Consider the following 18,771-nt stretch of genomic DNA (forward strand, 5'->3'; position numbering starts at 1 on the left):
TCTGAGTTATCGGCCATTTTAGCAAATGACATGCAGGCTGTTGACCACGTTTTGCTTTTTATCTATTTTAGCAATATGGTGAAGGCCACTTAATTTTTAGTTCTGGACCTCCATTTCTCTATGGTGTATTTTATAGATCTTTCTCCATGTCTTGTTTTTAGCTGTCTTCTCTTCCATTGATTGGGATTGATGTGTAGTCATTTTTAATTCCTCTTCATTTTCTCCAGTTTGAGATGGCCGTGTGTTTTGCACCCTAAAACAAAACGAAGCCAAGAGAGCTGTACTGCAAATTTAAACATAACCAAAAGACACAGACAAACAAAAAGCAAATGAAGTCAAAATTAGCATAAGGAGGGTAATGCATGAACTGTTCAATTAATTCAAAAGTAAAACACTCTTTGCAAACTTGACAGAGAGACCTAAGAAGTTTGGTCTTATGTTAAATCGGTAAACAGATTAAACCCATCTGTTCAGACACTTTGACTGTGAGAGATTTGGAGGATAATACAGAAAAGACCAAAATACTAAATGTCTATTCCAAAATCATTTTACAGAGGAGAAGCATACTGTAGTTTCTCCTTTAAATTTTCACACAAATGACAAAATGACAGATGTTGGAATAAGTGACCAAGGGATATAAAAGCAACAAAAATCGTTCAACAGAGTAAAGGCCACTGGGTGTGACATGATACCAGTTACATTCTACAAAGGGTATGTGAAAGAACTTTCTCCTTTCATAGCAGCAATGTACCTTGGGGCTCTAGAGAAGCATAGCATTCCTAAGAATTGGAAAAAAACACAGGTCAGTTCATTTTCAAAAAGTATCATCAAAAAGATACACAAAACTATCGGCTTTTTTTTATCTGAAGGGCGTCTGTTGTAAAATTTTGGAACCTGTTTTATGCTTATGTACTATGACATTTCTGAAGACCCAAGTATCAGTGCAGGTACCTAAGTAGATAGCATGTACCTTGACTTTCAGAAAGATTTGGATACAGTCTGCACTGCGGCCCAATGGACAAAATACGAGAAATGAGAATATCAGACAAACTGTGCGACTGAACTTAAGAGATTCTAGAAAACAGAACGAAGCATGTAATCCTCACTGGAAAAAATTCTTCAGACATGAAAGTAAATTTGGATGTTCCCCATAGGAGTGTTACAGGGTCGTTATTTTCATAATATATATATATACAAATGGCCTAGTCCGTATCACCGGAAATACGATGAGGCGTTGCGCAGATGATGCTGTTGTATACAGAGAAGTCAAAAAGTTAGAAAATTGTAGCAAAATACAGTGAGAGCTGCTGACAATTGGCACTTGCTGCAGGGGGAGGCAATTGACTGTCAACATAAAAAAAAAGTAATGTATTAAGAGTACATGTACACAAAGACTTGTGATTAATGAAAACGCAATAGCAGAACAACCACTAGAAGGGGGGTCTCTTCCATAAAATACCTAAGAGTATGCATATGAAGCGATTTGAAGTGGAATGACTTCATGAAATTGCAGGTGCAGCAGGTGTCAGACTGAGATTCATTGGAAGAATCCTCAGGAAATGTACTCCATCAACATAGAAAGTAGCTTACTGGAAACACTGCTTGACAAACTGAGATCCATACCACATAGGATTGGTGGAGAATACAGAGAAGATCTGAAGAAGAGCAGCACAATTTGTTTAGGTTAATTTAGTAAGCCCGTAAGCATCACAGAGGAGCTTACCCAACTCCAGTGGCAGATGCTGCAAGAGACACGTTCTGCATCACAATTTGGTTTCCTTTTAAAGTTCAGGGAGTGTAAGTTCCTGAAAGAGTAAGCCAATATGTTGTTTCCTTGTATGTATATCGCAAAAAGACTGTGAAGATAAAATTAGAGAGCTTAGAGCACACACAGGCTTGCCAGCAATCCTTCTTCCTGCAAACTATCTGCAGCTGGAACAGGGAAAGGGAAGTAACACTGGTACAGAAAAGTATCTTCCACCAGACACTGTGAAGTGTCATGCGGAGTATAGATGGAGCTGCAGATAATTTCCAACATTGGAGATACACATATCTCGAGCTCTGCCTATTTTGGTTATGTCTTCTCTCTTATGTGTTACAAAATTAGGTTTTGGAGTGACTCACCAGCATAAAAAAGTATTTATTGAACATAAGGGGGTTACCAGAATAGTGTGGTGTGCCTTAAAAAATTCCCTGCTACAGTCTGCTCAGTCATGAACTTCATAATTGGGAACCATTCTCACCATGAAAGAAATGAAACATTCCACAGAATGAATGGCATTACTGGCTGGATTCTATTTGCAGTTATTCGGTCACAAGATTCTAGCCTCTCTATTTGATGCAACGTCAGTGACTTGCATATTGATGTGAAATGGGGAGGATAACACAAACATTCAGTTCCCGAGCAAAGAAAATCTCTTAAAATCTAGAGACCCCACGATCTAGACGCAGGGACGCTAACCACCAGACTACAAGCTGTGGACGTTGTAATACTAGAAGAAATATGACATGCACTGTGACTTGAACTTGGTTCAAAAACATGTGAAATACAGTAGCACCAAATTCTATAACTCAGTTCAAATTTGTACAAGCCCTAGGAGGTAATAAACTGTTCACAAGTTAGTTAAAAGTTTGGGCTTGAAAACACCTCATATCGTATAGGCAGGTGATTTTCTTTTTTAAATTGAGACAGGTGCGTATTTTTCACATTTCCATTCACTGTTCCTGTGCTAGTTGCATGTGGTGTATCAAACACTTTGTTTACGTTCTACAACACATACTACTACCACAATCTGTAACATCATGATGAATAAAGTGTGATCCAGGAAATATAAAATTTGTTTCTTTTATTGCTGTCTGCAGTGACAAAAATTATCAGAGTATTAATTCTGTTTAGTGGTGAAAATATTCAGATCTGTTTAAAATAAGACAGCTATTCAAAAAGAAGGAACAGATTTCAAACATTTATTGCTTCCAGCCTACAGAAGATAGAAACACAATCCAACATTCCTGGAAAGAGAGAAGTTCAAATTTTTATGCATTCAATGTGAGCACCATATGTTACACAACAGATATCAAAATGGTGGATCATTTCCTGCCACACACGGAGCATTTGGTCTCACTGAATTCACAGCTTCAACAATGTACTGCCATAGATTTTCAAGAGTGGTATGACTGAGGAGGATAAAAATGCAGTCTTTTACATAACCCCACAGGTAAGCCACAAGGTGTGAGTTCTGGAGACCTCACACCTTGTTACTTCTATCTGTGGGCTTAAATAAAAGACTGTGTTTTTATTCCCCCATTCCTGACACTAAAGTCTGCGACATTGCATTGTTGAACATACGAATTCAATAACCAGAGATCAGCTGCTTTGTGTGTGGCTGGATTTGAGCCATTATTTCGATATCTGTCAAGTAACACATGGTGCTCACACTGAATGCATAAAAATTTGAACTTTTCTCTTCCCAGGAATGTTGGATTATGTTCGTATTTTCTGTAGTTTGGAAGCAATAAATGTTTGAAATCTGTTCCATCTTCTTGAATTATTTCTTTTACCTTATTGTACATTTCCCTAATCTCTTCATCATCTGCATAGCTAGTTGACATATAAACTTGTACTACTATGGCAAGTGTTGGATTTGTTTCTGTCTTGGCTAGAATAATGTGTTCTCTAAATTGCCCGTAGTAGCTTACCCGCATTCCTATTTCATTATTCTTTATTACCCCTATTTGATTTTGTATTTACAACCATGTATTCACCTGGCCTGAAGTCCTGTTCCTATTGCCACTGAACTTCACTAATTCCCCCTAAATCTTGCAGTGGAAACCCCAATTAGGAATACCAGAAATGTGGCAAAAGATAGATTGCTACTTACTGTAAAGATTACACATTAAGTTGTTGCAGGTGCAATTAAGACCTCTAATTGTGCCTGTCTGCAACTTGATCTTTCAGCAAGTAGCAATCTGTCTTTTCCTATATTGTTAAAATATATCCTAATATAACAAAGCCACAGTGGCATAATAAAGATACACAAACAAAATTAACTAGCTGTTGGACAGTGTTTATATAATTTTGTTTCTCTCTCTTGACAGTGCCACTTTGGTTTTATTATATTAGGATATGTCTTTTATAGATCTAAAGATAATAAACTATATGGACACACACACACACACACACACACACAGTTTTACAAAGCAATGTATTTTTTTAGACAGCCATACTCTAGTAGTACATATGTAACTATTTGTTACTATACGAAAACACAAGTGATCATCCTAACTGCTGCTAAATTGAGATTAGCACTTTCTTCTACCAGTCTCTTCAGTCCAACATAATACTACCTTTCCTACTAGAGAAATCTTTATGTAATTACTTAATGATATTCTGCAGCACATAGTTAGATCCCTTTTATCTTTGTGTGAATGATAAACAGTTTGCATGTATCACGATATGTGATACCTATATTAATTATATATAAATGACATGCAGGAATAAAATATGTGTTTTGACTTGTTCCACATCCTTGCATCTGTGGATTTATGAAATATTCATGAAGAATAAAATTGTTCTGCTTATACTAAATTTATGATTCCTGTATTGTCTACCAGAGCAAAGGCGGAATTCTGGCGAAGGCCTGCGAGTATATAAATGAGCTGCGCGAAGCCAACATCCACATGACAGACACTGCACGTCATCGTGAAAAGGAACTGGAACAGTTGAGAAGGCAGAATGAAGAGCTGAAACGGGAAAATGCAGCACTGAGGGCACGATTGGCACAGGTGGGGGAAGGTGCAGCAGCTACATGAGGTGTCGGAAGTGTAAATCCTCGAAGGGGGAGGAGCGGAGGTAGTCATTGGCTTCGATGAACCCATTGGCACTGGGTCACTAAGCACTGTGGACTCAGAGGGTGTGTTCCTGAAATTTGTACACTCCCTCCTTCCTCCAGACAACATGTTAATTTGCATGTTGTGCTGTTAAGAGCACTCTTGTCAGTCACTTGTTGGGATTTACTTAAGTAACACGGTTTCTGTGACGGTTGTACATATGTCGTTATAACTATAGCATGATATGTATAAAAGTTGTTAGTTTTGATTGTGGCTGTGCCTAGTGATTAAGGATGGAGATTGAAGCACCTATAGCTATGTTGTAAATGAAATTCTGAAAAGACCTGTTCTCTCTGTCACTGCATGTAAAAAAATAAAATATTTGTTCAGGAGATTAATGTAATTCTTACAGTTGAACATTTTTTGCTAAAGTGAAACTGTCTGCATTTTTTGTGTCTCATTACATGTTACCGTTTTCCTGGAAATGTGTGACTGTTCCCTCATTAGGTACTCATTTACATTTTAAGGCTCCTAGTGTGATGCACGGGGAAGAAAAGCAATGTTTCACTTCATTTGTTCCTCAGTAGTAATCTGTGAACCGTAGTTTATAGTATATGTATAAATCTTAAGATTTGAAAATGTACTCTAGAGGCAGCATTAGCGGATGCTTAATCATACAGCTCCATAGATAGTTTAACTATGTGTGTGTGCTGCCCTGTTCATTATTATCTCAATTACTGCCATGCATTACACAACAGTTTCCACAGATTATAACTTCCATTATGCCAAAAGCTTTGACTTTGACCGCTATGCATTTATCATTTGTGGTTTTCAGAAACCTAACATAAAGTGTGCAAGCTGTTTTTCAGGAGATTTAATTGACTATTATACAATTCTGTGGCTAAGAATTGTCTAATGAGTTTCATAATGAAAAGAGGAGAAAGTCTCTCTTTTGAAGATTGTCACTTTATTGCACTGTTACTTTTGCTGCTGACAAACCAATTTTCCAGACGACACATTTTTCACATTTGTCATCAGTAATGACTAAAATACTACCCGCACTTTCGTTGAGAATCGTAACCATTTTTGTGTGTGTGGAAACAGCTATGATTGACTGTAAGTAGCCTGTAAAGTTGTTACTAAAAAGTAGAAATAATGTTCTGAAAAAAACTGAACTCTGTATTCCACTGCTGTGATTTCCCCCATCCATCATATCCCTGTGTGTAACAGTTACTGACCTGTACGGTGACAGAGAGGAATGACATATTGTCAGACTTAACCACCAAACTATGAGGTACTGCTGTATTAAATTATGTGCTGCATTAGAAATACAGTAGATTACAGATTAGAAGTGAGTAGTTTTTATGAATTTCAACCCTATGCAATTCATTCAGAATGTACTGTCTTTAAACTTTAACCAATTTCTTTTAGGAATAGTGAAATGATGTGAGATGTACCTAAGCAAAACTATGTCCATTGAGAAAGGAATCCTGTATTCACCCATGCAAAAGTGGTTGTACTGATAAGAGAAAGACATTAAGTGTACTTGAAATAGTCACTTTTAATAATCTGTTTTGTGGTTTTTTACAAGCTTTATTGGTATGACATGCAGTCAGTTTAGCCTTTCAAAATAAATAAGTCTTCTGCTGATTCAGTTGACATCTATATTGAATTTTGAGTTTGTATGTAAATTATGGAACTTTACATATTTTGAGGCTCATATCCCACAAAACATTTGATGTACAGAATTTGTACTTAGCGGATAATGTAAATAAGAGAAAAATTATATATACATTTATTAATATATGTAAATATGCAGAGTACTTCCCTCCCCACCTAGAGAAAAAAATAAATAAAAAACAGATATACTGAGCCTGATCAGTGTGTAACATCATAAGTATTTTATAATAATTTGTATCTAGTATTTACACAGACAGTTTCAGACTTTTTTTTGCAAAGTGGTTGCACTGTTTCGTGCTCTGTATATTTTGTGATGTTCATTTATGCTGCATGTTTGGAGTACATGAGGTTTATGAAGTGTGTACCCTATCTACATGTGTGAATGTTACTTCAGGCCTAACAATGACAAGTTAAATTTGACTATACTGCTTTACAGAATAAAAGACAAGATTACGTGATAGAATGTAATATGTTTAATAGTCAGTTGTAATGTTTTCAGAGAGGTTTAAATTGAAATCCCCAGTTGAGAACTGTATGTAGCTAATTGATGTGTGCAATTATATGAAATTGTGTGTTCCTTACTGCTAAAAATCTACTTTTGTTTCATATTACTATGGGCCTTGTGAGAACAGTGTTCACCTGCTTGATCATATGTACCCCAGCCAATGCCTAAACCTAAAAGCTAGTGTCATGTATCAAATGTTTAAGCATATTTGTTATGCGTTCTTGTTATAGTTAATTGAATCACAAATTGTTTATAGACTTGAAATTCCTGCAACACTTACCACACAATACAGTTGTATTGTTGGAGTTGTTCTGTATGCAGTGCATATATTATGTTAAATAAATTTATTGGGATAATAACAAGAATTCTTAATTAGAAGAATTAAAGTAATTTGTCTTGCTAGCCTAACTTATTGACTGTTTCAACAAGAAGTAATACAATAGTAAACCTTTGTCTAGCATTATTTGGTTGAGTGAACTAGGAAAACCGTTCTGGTTCTACTGCAGGAATAAAGACATAACACTAAGACACTATCATCAAAAGAATAAAAAGATGGAGGATGTGATACATGTAGTATTGTTAGGGACATTAAAAAATCAGTTATTTTATGGTTGATTTCAGTGTTACCTTCCCTTCTTTTCCCCCACAATCAGATGCGCTCGCTCTCTCTCTCTCTCTCTCTCTCTCTCTCTCTCTCTCTCTCTCTCTCTCCCCCCCCCCCTCCCTCCCCCCTCTCTCCCCCCACCCCTGCTTGATGTTTTTGTGAAGTTTACATTATTCTTGTACCAATTTTGGTGCATTCTCATTAAAAATCACCCATTTTTTGCTGAAAACATTTTTTTTGACGAAATTTTTCCGTCCTCAAGTGTTGTGGAAGCTATTTGCCTGTGAGTCCATGTTTTCAGATTTCCTAAAATTAAGATAAATCTATATGATACTTATAAGCTGCTCTTTCCATTGAAATATAGCACTATAAATCTTTGCACTCCATCAGTCATAGGGTAGAAGACAGTCGTAGAGTATAGACGAATTATTGAACAATAGGAAGGCACATAAACAAGGTGATCAATATAGATCCCAGCTTTTTGGCCTGCCTCTCCATCTCAACTCCCCCTCCGCACTGTAACCAAATTGTGTGATCATTTTGATGGCCTTATGTAGTTGACAACAGGTAGGAGCTGGCTGAGGAAACGCAGGCGAGAGATTTCTACTGTCTTCAACCTTTCACTGCTTATTTACGTATTAGTCTTCCAAGTATTATGTTATACCATCACTTACCCTCATCCATGTGTGCAACATGCTAATATCTTCTGATACAGCAGGATGAGCTTTTGATCCTTCTATTTGTATACTCCACAATTGCCCCATTTGCTGTGTTTGTGAAGACTAGAGATTGTCCACAATAAGACAACTCAGCATTGATGCTGTCTGTAGCTTAGAATATTTACACAAGTTGGGTTATGTCGGCCTGTATTTTATTGGTTTTAATTGCTGCCAATGTCAGTTTGTACACTGTGTGGTAGAACTGCAGTAATCATAGTGTGTTTATTATGTACTGCTAAAAGTTTATATTTTGTGGTTTAATCTTTATCAAATTCTGGAATGAATTGAGATACCTTCTGTGATCTATACTCAGGTTTGTCAGCTTGGCCAATGACATTTCTGTGGAAGCACATAACACAAATAATGATAACAGCACAGAGAGATTCGATGTTCCTTCTGTCTCTGTTCCTCATCTGTCTGAGGCTTTCATCCTTCTGGTCTGGTATCCCACTGCATCAAGTCGTATATGGGATGTACTGTACTAAATTTTTACCACATGAGAAATAGGTGTGTCACTGTCAGCATCTTTTGTGGTTTATAGCTTCCTCCCAGTTATAACCAAAGTTAAGACAGACAAAATTGAGATAGATCTCTTCATTCACCTTTAATTATGCCAATTCCATATAGGGATGTACCTTTAATTTGTCGTGTAAATGAATGTGGGAATAAGTGTATAAAAAAATAATGTTCTGTGGGGACCATGAGAGCCAAAGCTACTTGATCATGGAATGAGGCACTACATAATTTACAGAATCCAGATTGGAAAATCTGTGAACAAAGAATCAATAAAACATAATGTACAAAATAAACAAATAAATAACACACACAGAGAGAATTCTTAACTACTGTGAGGAACTCCTATACAGAGTCGTGTGTGCCATAAGTAAACCTTTCAACTTCAATTTGGATACTTGGGGTTTATCAGTCAGTATTTTCAGTTCTGCTGGAAACTTACTGAAAATGATATGAACTACATACTGCACAGCTTTCTGTGCAATGTTTAAGATCATTGGTTTTTACACCTACTGTTCACAGAATGAGCAGTTACTTCTGAATGTGAGAATAGTCAACAACAAATTCCATGATGCAAAGTTAGAATTCAGGTTAGCAATGTGGTTGTGAAGTGGAAAAGTGAAGGAACTATCACAGCTGAACTGAGCCCAGGCAGACTTCATTGACTGGCAAACAGGTATAGTCAAGCATTGCAGGGGGAGGTTGTAAAAGAACTGCATGAAATCAGCAGAAGGAATCATTCGTGACTTCCAAAGTGCTGCCTGCAGACAAGCTAGCAAAGTAACCACACATATGGATTTCAACAGAATGATTTACAGTGGTCGAGCAACTTCTCATAAGCAACGTGCCTGTAGACAGTGCCAAGTGTTGCTTCAGGTGGTGTAAACAGCAATGCCCCTGGACAGTGGATAACTGAAATGAGTGATTTGGAGTGATGATCATGCTATACCCTGTGGCAGTTTGACGGGAGGATACGGGTTTGGCGAATGCCTGGAGAATGTTACCTACCATTAACTGTAGTGCCAACAGTGAAGTAAGGAGCAGGTGGTGATATGGTATGGGGTGTTTTTTATGGTTAGGATCTCATACCCTTATTGCCCCTAAGAAAATCCTAAATATGGAAGGATATGAACACATTTTACAACATTGTGTAATGCTTACAGCATAGGAACAATTCAGAGATAATAGTTTGTATCAGCATGACCATGCACTCTACCATAACACAGCTTCTGTGAGACAATGGTTTGTGGACAATAACTTTCCTGAAATGGACGGCCTGCCCTGACCTGAACTCAGTGGAACACCATTAGCATGAATTACAGTGTCGACTTTGCTCCAAATTCCAGCACCCAATATAACTACCTTTTCTGGTTTCAGCTCTTGAGGAAGAATGGGCTGCCAATCCTCCACAGACATTGTCACATCATTGAAAGTATCACCAGCAGAGTTCAAACTGTCATAGAGATAAAAGGTGGACACACCCCATATTAATGTCTACTAATAGGTGTCCCCACACTTTTGATCAGATAGTGTGTTAGTAGATTCAAAATGGGGGTATCTGACCCACAGATGCATCCCACAACAAGCTGCCTCAGCCTGTTGTAATCTTCATACCCCTCCTTACAGACAGTCCTATCCTGTCAGTGTCCCACACTAGGTGCTATGCGGAAAGCTTTGCATCTGGCTTAGTCATTCTGTAAAATCCTAGCTAATACTGTCCAAACAGTGAATTAGGTTTTTAATTTCACCTGCCTGAATGGATCGTGTAATTTTATCTGAAACCTTCCTGCGCTACCATAAGTGGGGGGAGGGGAGGGGGGGCCTCTGGCTGCCCTGGATGTAAGGTTGGTTTGAACCTTCCCCACCACCCTCCCCTCCCCCAGATATACTTACTTTTAACATTACTGTGAGTTTTAATTGAATGAAAATAATGTTTTAGTACTCTTCTTATTAAAAAGCCAATTGCTGGCTGTGTATGGTAGTTGGGGGCTTCTGGTCCTGTGCAGAGTATGTGCTTTCTGCCACAAGGTGAGCTGTGATGGAGCTCTAATTGTTTCCCACTGACATCTGTCTTTCTAAATGGTCATGTGATACCCATAACCATTTACAAATACAGATGTCACTGAGGAACAAGAGTTGAAGGTTTCATTTCTGATAACTTCTACAGGCAACAAAAATTTTATTTTCAGTACTTCATATAATTATAGACTGGATTTAAAACACTGTCATAATCTACTCATTAAGAGGTGTAATCTTAAGTTAAATGTTTACCACAAAAAGTCAAGTACAAGGTTATTATAAATGGCTGGAGTGATTCCACAGATCTGCTGTGGCTATATTTGAAATATTGTCACAAGACTTTGCGCGTGCGCTCAACACACACGTTCAAAAGCAATTTTGATGTGAGCTTGCAGTTCTGGTACATTTGTTGGTAGAGGTGGTGTCACCACTGAATTTTTCACATAAGCCCACACAAAAAAAATCACATGGTGTTAGATCAGGAAAGTGAGGAGGCTATGATGTGAATTGCTGATCATCAACACCTCCACGACCGAACCATTCTCAGTTTCCTTTTCTAAAAATTCATGCAGATCGTGGTGGGAGCGGGGTGGAGCACCATCCTGTTGGTGGATGGGATCCACACTGTCAGTCTCCATATGTGGCATGAGTCGATTTTCTAGCATGTTGTAACACCTCCGTTTATTATCCCGGCCTGATCTGATCGAATAGCAGTCCAATATTTATTATTAATACGACCGTGAACCTAATGGGGCTGGTAATCGGAATTGACTGCTATGGAAGTTGTTACTTCCCAGTTCGTTCTGCTCAATACTATAATACTGAATGTCTGGTAATGAGGAACACCAACACAGTTTTACTAATTACGAACTTATATTCTTCTCAAAACACAAAAAGGAGATAGCCACTGCCTTTGTCATACATGTCTAATTATGGCTAATCTCAGCACAGGCTTTCTTCATTTTCCATTATCGTCACACGCTAATCCATCACTGCATCCAACACTGCAATCCAAGGTTAGGCCGGCGCGGTAGACGCGAAACCAAATATCGGCACTAGTAACGTCACTGATCACTTTCGTAATGATACTTCTTCACTTTCCCGGTATTAATCTATTACATAGGGGTCTAACCACGGCGATGGCGACACCCTTCTCCATTAAAGACCTTATTTCAACAATGGCCTTCACATACACACATCACACCCGCCAACCACACTGGTGCATCTCGACACTCGCTCTCTCAACACGTCACAATCGATTGTTCGTCCTATCGACCTGTGCCAAGTGCAAAGTTATAGTAAGGGCCTATGGACCCCTTACAATGTCCAGATACTCGTGTCCCGTAACAGCCTGTTTGCAGAAGGAAAAGGACTTTATACTGTAAACCATGAGACTGCACAGAACACATTAATTTTAAGTGAATCTTGAATGTGCTGCATGATAGCATGGGGATTTTCTGACCTCCAGATATGCACATTGTGCCTGTTCAGTGCACCATTCACAAAAAATGTTGTTTCACCATTGAAGATGAGTTTCTCACAAAACCCATCCTCATCCATTAACTGTGGTGAAAATTCAAAATGTCATCTGGAATCCGTGCTTGTAGCAGTTGCAAGTGGTAAGGCATCAGCTTCAGTCATTTCCTTAATGTGTTACGTTCCCACACTCTGCTTCCTCTATTCATCAATTTCTGTGGGCTATGTGCAAAACTTTCCCACACTAGGTCAACTGTTTCCTCACTGACTGTAGGCCAACCTGTTGATTTCCCATTGCAGAAACATCCCGAAACTTTAAACTGCTGCCAAATGGGTTTCTCAGTTGGTGGGTCTTTGTTGGACTTCATTCTGAAGTGTTTTGCACTGGTACGGCAGACAGATGTCAATGCATTTTGAGAATAACATATGCTTTCTCGGCACCTGTCACTATCTTTCTGACTGCTCACTGCTGCGCTCTCAGGGAAGAAATCTGAAACATGGCTGCAACAAAAATTTTTTAATTTTTCTAAGAGAGTTGTTGAGCTTGTTACAGTAAATGAGTTAATGTAGTTGCAGGAATCCATGAAATCTCTTCAGTCACTTATAATAATTTTGTATTAAAGTTATAAACTGTGTCTGTGCCTTGAGACAGCAAACTCAAAGCATGCAAATTGTTGTTGTTGAGGTCTTCAGTCCTGAGACTGGTTTGATGCAGCTCTCCATGCTACTGTATCCTGTGCAAGCTTCTTCATCTCCCAGTACCTACTGCAGCCTACATCCTTCTGAATCTGCTTAGTGTATTCATCTCTTGGTCTCCCTCTTCGCCCAGACTATATTCATCCAGTATTTGAGAATGAGAACACTTAGTGACTTCCAAGCAACTTTACACATAATTATGAACATTCCTGAAATTTTTTGTCACTGACACTGCCCACAAAATAATGAAAAGAAGAAAGCTTATTGCTTACTATATTTTCACTGTTCATGCAGCAATATTCCAGCATCAGGTATGACATTTTAATTATGACTTATTTGCTACTACCTCCAGTCACAACACATTTTTGCAGACCGTATCCAATTATACCACCATCGAAGATGTACCTGTAAAATTATACCATTCTATGAGTCCCAGTTCAAGAATTATGACACCATAAACATTAAGATGCGTGAAAAACTACCTTTTCTTAAAACAGAGAGTAAGTTATCCAGGATATACTTACCAAGTGTTCGATACTGAAAGCACTTTGTGACTTCAACAAACTTTAAACATAATTTAAAACTTTTTCTCACCTGCCGCCCCACAAAATAATGAAAAGGAAAACATTGTATCACTTCCCGAATGTTCGTTGTTTATGTGATGAAACAACATCGAGCATGTCGTTTTTTTATCTCTGTACCACTAACTTTTCATTATCCATTTTACAGACAGTGTCCACATACACCACTGAAGACACGTACAAAACTTTAGTTAGTGTGTGAGTGAATAACACAAAACTAATAAGACCAACATAATTAGGGTTTTCTATTTTCAATGATAAACTTTTACATGCTTAATGTTAAATTTTAACACCATTCATTTGCAAAATAATCAGATGTTTGAAGATGTATTATATGTAGGAGTTTGATTCCTTACATTAGATCTACAACTACGCTTCTGTCATTTTTTCTTGAAGTTTGAGGCTCTGTTGTGAAAAATGTACAACAGTTTATGACTCAAAGCCCATCCACTACTTTCTCCGATCTTTTGTGCAACATACCAGTCCCACAGTGGAGGAACTCTAGGTGTCTTTTGAAGAGATCCGTGAATAAATTCAATTTTGCACTTGTTCACATGACCAGAAGTGGCAATCAGCCAAGCCACTGATTGATCGAAAAAGGTGGTCTTCAGAGGGAGCAATGTCTGGAGAATACAGGGGGTGGTCTAGGGCTGCCCATTCCAACGTTTCCATGTGTGTTTTGACAGGTTTTGCGATATGTAGTCAAGCATTACCATGTTACAAAATCACGTTTTCGTATCTATCTGTGTATTTTGGCCACTTGTCTTTCAGTGCTCGACTCAAACGCATCAATTGCTTTCAATAATGACCTTGCGTGACTGTTTCCATTGGTTTCAGTAACTTCAAAAATCTTCTCTCTTACTCTGGCTGAGCAGGGTGGCTCAGTGGACTCTCATTCGGGAGGACGATGGTTCAAACCTGCATCCGGCCATCCTGATTTAGGTTTCTCTGAATCGCTCCAAGCAAATCCTTCTGTAATCTGAGCTTGTGTTCCATCTCTACTGACCTCGTTGTTGACAGGGCGTTAAACACTAATCTCCTCCTCCTCCTCGTCTTCTCCTCCTCTTCCATCGCCATGCTCGTCTTTGATGTCAAAATCGCCCTTCTTGAAGAACTGAAAACAATATCAGCATGTTCTTTCACAAATAGATACTCGCTGTAAGTCTTATCCAGCATTTTGTGAGCCTCATCCATAGATTTCTTCATATTGAAACATAAAGTTAAAACTTCCCACAAATGATGAGAATTGAGCTTGTAAGTTGCCATACTCAGTTTAGAATATTTTTACGATGCAATTACAAATCAACTAATATTTTGATGGTGTTATGTTTAAAAATGCATGAGCTTATTATATGACATGACCTACCATCTGCATCACCACTTGCCGCTACTACTATCTATTACAAAACGTTGGAAGCAAAGTCGTAGACCTATTAGAATCAACATTGGGTTGGTTACTAGTCTACTCTACCCTCTTACAATTTATCCCCTCATTCTCTTAGAATTTTATTCTTAACACTATTTATCACTGCCCTGTGCCAGTTTTCTTTTATCCCTCTTTGTTTGTAGTTTAAAACTGAATGGTTTTTCCCATGATTCTTACATACCCAGTATGGAGGGAGTAATGACCGTAGCCATTTGGTCCCTTAAAACCTTATAATCTATTTAGATGGAGACTGGATATTGTGTCGCTTCACTCTCCACCACCACCCCAAGGGCTGGACATCTCGTAAGTGACCTGTCTGACAAATTTATTGAACATTTTTATAAAGTGTGAGTAAGAAAGGTTAATTTAATTTACAGATGTTTCAGTTTACGACAGTAAGCATACCATCTTCTCCATTAGAGAAGTAGTGACAAAGTGTAAAACCAGGCTCTTTGTTATAGAGTATAGCTTTCCACAATTTGTGAGCCATACTTCCCTCCAAAATACTGAACTTATTGATGTGTTGCATAATAAAATAAGGTGGAAAACTAAACTACTCTTTTATGCCATGCTGGCTTCCTTTATTGTTGTCTTTGACAATATGTATATAGCTCTTTTATGTTTATTTCTACACTGTACAGTCGGTTGTTGTGTGTGACAGTATATGGGGTGGTTTGTACTGTATCTCCAGCTGCAGTTGCCAATACTGGCCAAATGTGAGTTGAATAGGAGGGAACCAGGCAATTAGTATACCAATAAGTGATGGTATGTGCAGATGTGAACTGCAGTGAATGTGTGTCAGATACTCCGTGGGTATTGTGATGGAACAGTAATTGTCACCGTTTGGCTATACCCAAGAAGCACAGTATTCTCAGCTGGGTGAGGCTGTAGAGGACCATTGGTAGTGTTTTGAACTGGCAATTACAAGGCCAGGGAAGAACTATCTGAATGTGTGGGAACCTGGAACAAGTGTGCATATACTTGAACACACACTCAGATAGAATTTGAAGGAAAATCTATCCACTATTTGGTCGTGGTGCACACAACACGCCATGGAGTCGCCGATCAACACATTCAGATGTTCAGCACGGTGACATGCACATACAAGTGTCACCACGTTCACTGGGCTACTTACTAGATGATTTGAAGTTTCCACAGAAACTGCTTGTGATTCAAGAGTTGAGGGCTATTGACAGGCAAAACATACTCATCAACTGCATTGATGTATCACAATGATTAATCGAAACAGCTGTGCTTCTAAAACAAATACTGATATCCAATGAAGCCAACTTCAAACTGGATACAAGCAAAACGTCTGGTATTTGTCTCAGGAAAATCCATAATATTTATGTGAGAAGCCCCAGTTGAATCCAAAAGCTGCAAGAGCTGGCAGCTGTGGGGTTAAGAACCCCTATTTATTGAGAGGATGACACTGGATGTGTAGCAATGGTGAATGCTGACTGGTACTTCAAAATGTTGCAGAATTTCCTCATTCCATAATTTCAGGAAAGAGGGTTGCTGAATGATATTTGGTTTCTGTAGGATGGTGCAATGGCTCGCACAGCTCACCAAAGTATGGCTGCACTCCAGTAAAAATTTCCAAATAGTATCATATCCCACTTTGGCAATGTGATGTGACCATCCCACTCCCCAGATTTAACAGCTCGGGAGCATTTCTTCTAGAGTTATGTGAAGGAATGCGCCTCGGCATTTGCAGACAATTAACAAAGTTAAGACTGTCATTTGCCATGAAACAAGCACTGTTCCACGAGATACGTTAAGATGTGTTATGAAGGTCTTCCTGTGATGCCTCCAATGCATCCAGATGAATGGGAGACATTTGGAGAAAGTTATTTTTGTGGTGTTGTGAGATCAGCTGATATGTGTTACATGGTAAAGTAATTTCCAATTTATCTACTTGTATTTCATCTCTGTATTACATTGCTATTTGCACTCATGATGTTACTGTTGTCATTTGAAGATGGTAGATATACTACTCACCACCCAGTACATCACATAATCCTACACGATTTTCTAATGTGTGAGTTGTTTAGTATGCACATATTTTTTATATTCAATTATATATTTTACATAATAAAACAATCTGTCAAAACTACTATTTCATGGCCCACTTATGTGCCTTCAAGAAAATTGACAAGAATATGGAGTACTTTTTGTTATAGGTGCAGGAACCCAACAACTGGATGCTCAGAAAAGGGAAGAACAATGCTTGAATTGTCAAATAATGGTATTTGTTGGTACATATTGCTGGCAGGCTACAAGTGCATCAAAAACCACAGGCCAATAAGGCACTTTTCGGGTAGGTGAGCAAGGTATTCTCATATCAAGAACGTTCACACAGAATGAAATGAAGACCTGATGAGCTTACCTTAGTCTCTTGGCTGTAAACAACACAGGAAACTACTGTCCGGTAGCATGCACATCCACACCTACCTACAGCAGACCACAGGGGACCTGCACATTCAGCAAGGCAATGCACCATCACACAACATCTGAGTTTCATCATTGTGGTATGGGGAACTCTCCACAGATGTGACAGAGCATTGATGGCAAACCTGATCATTTGAGGTGGCAGTGTATTGAAAACAGACTTGTTACAGGTTTTCATGGGTCAAAAAATGATAGATCTCTATCCCCCAGAAAAACAGAATATCCACATGAAAGATTTAACAAGAAAGTCAGCAAACAAAGCAAAGATAGGTACTCGTTGAAGCACTCCATTATTTTATGCTGTTCTATCAGATTGTTCAGTTCCTACGCAATAAGGTAACAGAACTGGAAATGATGCCTGCAGACGAGTCAGCTGAGGCTTTTGTACTGTGTCTGAATGAGCAATGTGTAAGATGGGATGCGTTACAAACAGTGAACATAACAAACTATTAATTGGCAGCATACACTTGTAGAAAAACTCTCCAATATGATGGAAACAGTGTTTTTGTCAAAAAAGGAGTAGCTTACAAATACCTAGCACAATGTAAGACAGTGAACAGCATTTTGAAATAGCCACAGAATTGCCATCACTCAGAACATTTGTAGAAGCCCCTACTTTCTTCAGCATGTGGAAAATGCATTAATTCAAACTAAAAAATAAGCAAACCATCCTCGTCTGTGGTATTTTCAACATAGACTTGTGGAAACTCTGCAACAAGAAACGATATCGCTGGTGATCAACTGTGACCACACACGAGTGATCTTTGACTGACAGTTTGCTTAATGCTTCTGAGTGTACAGAAGTACCATGACTGCTCAGACTCAGGTTGTGCTATTACACACAATATATCTCATGTATAGTGAAGCACTATAGGCTTTAACAAACCCCGTTAAGTAAGAACAAGTTACTGAATCTCTTAGACTCTTGTAATTTGGAAATCACAATACATTTCCCCACAGGAGAAACTTGTAGCATAAAATTCAAAATAGGTCAAATAATGATATTTCACTGTAAAAATACAGCAACCAGCCACTTTTTAATGCGTTTTATTTATGCCAATATGCATTTCGGGTTTGCACCCATCTTCAGCTGGCAAATTACATGGATCTTCAGTTACTACAGTAGCACAATCTCGACAGCAGTTTGGATGCTGCAGCAGGCCTGTGCAAAAGCAAATTGAAGTAAATGATTGGAATCGTTGCTTTTGCACAGGCCTGCTGCAGCATCCAAACTGCTGTCGAGATTGTACTACTGTAGTAACTGAAGATCCATG

At 38.4% G+C, this 18,771-nt stretch overlaps 1 protein-coding gene across 3 annotated transcripts in view; it reads left to right on the forward strand.

The window, feature by feature from the left end:
- Positions 1-7,363, forward strand: part of LOC126210248 (upstream stimulatory factor 2) — a 48,462-nt gene extending 41,099 nt beyond the window's left edge. For all 3 annotated transcript variants that reach the window (XM_049939437.1, XM_049939439.1, XM_049939438.1), the window contains one exon: positions 4,612-7,363. In XM_049939437.1, the coding sequence (XP_049795394.1) occupies positions 4,612-4,809 (198 nt within the window). In that variant the 3' untranslated portion in view covers positions 4,810-7,363. The remainder of the gene's footprint in view (positions 1-4,611) is intronic.
- The last annotated feature ends 11,408 nt before the right edge of the window (positions 7,364-18,771 follow it).

This window comes from Schistocerca nitens, chromosome 10 (genome assembly GCF_023898315.1).
Source record: "Schistocerca nitens isolate TAMUIC-IGC-003100 chromosome 10, iqSchNite1.1, whole genome shotgun sequence".
In the NCBI taxonomy this organism is placed as follows: Eukaryota; Metazoa; Arthropoda; class Insecta; order Orthoptera; family Acrididae; genus Schistocerca; species Schistocerca nitens.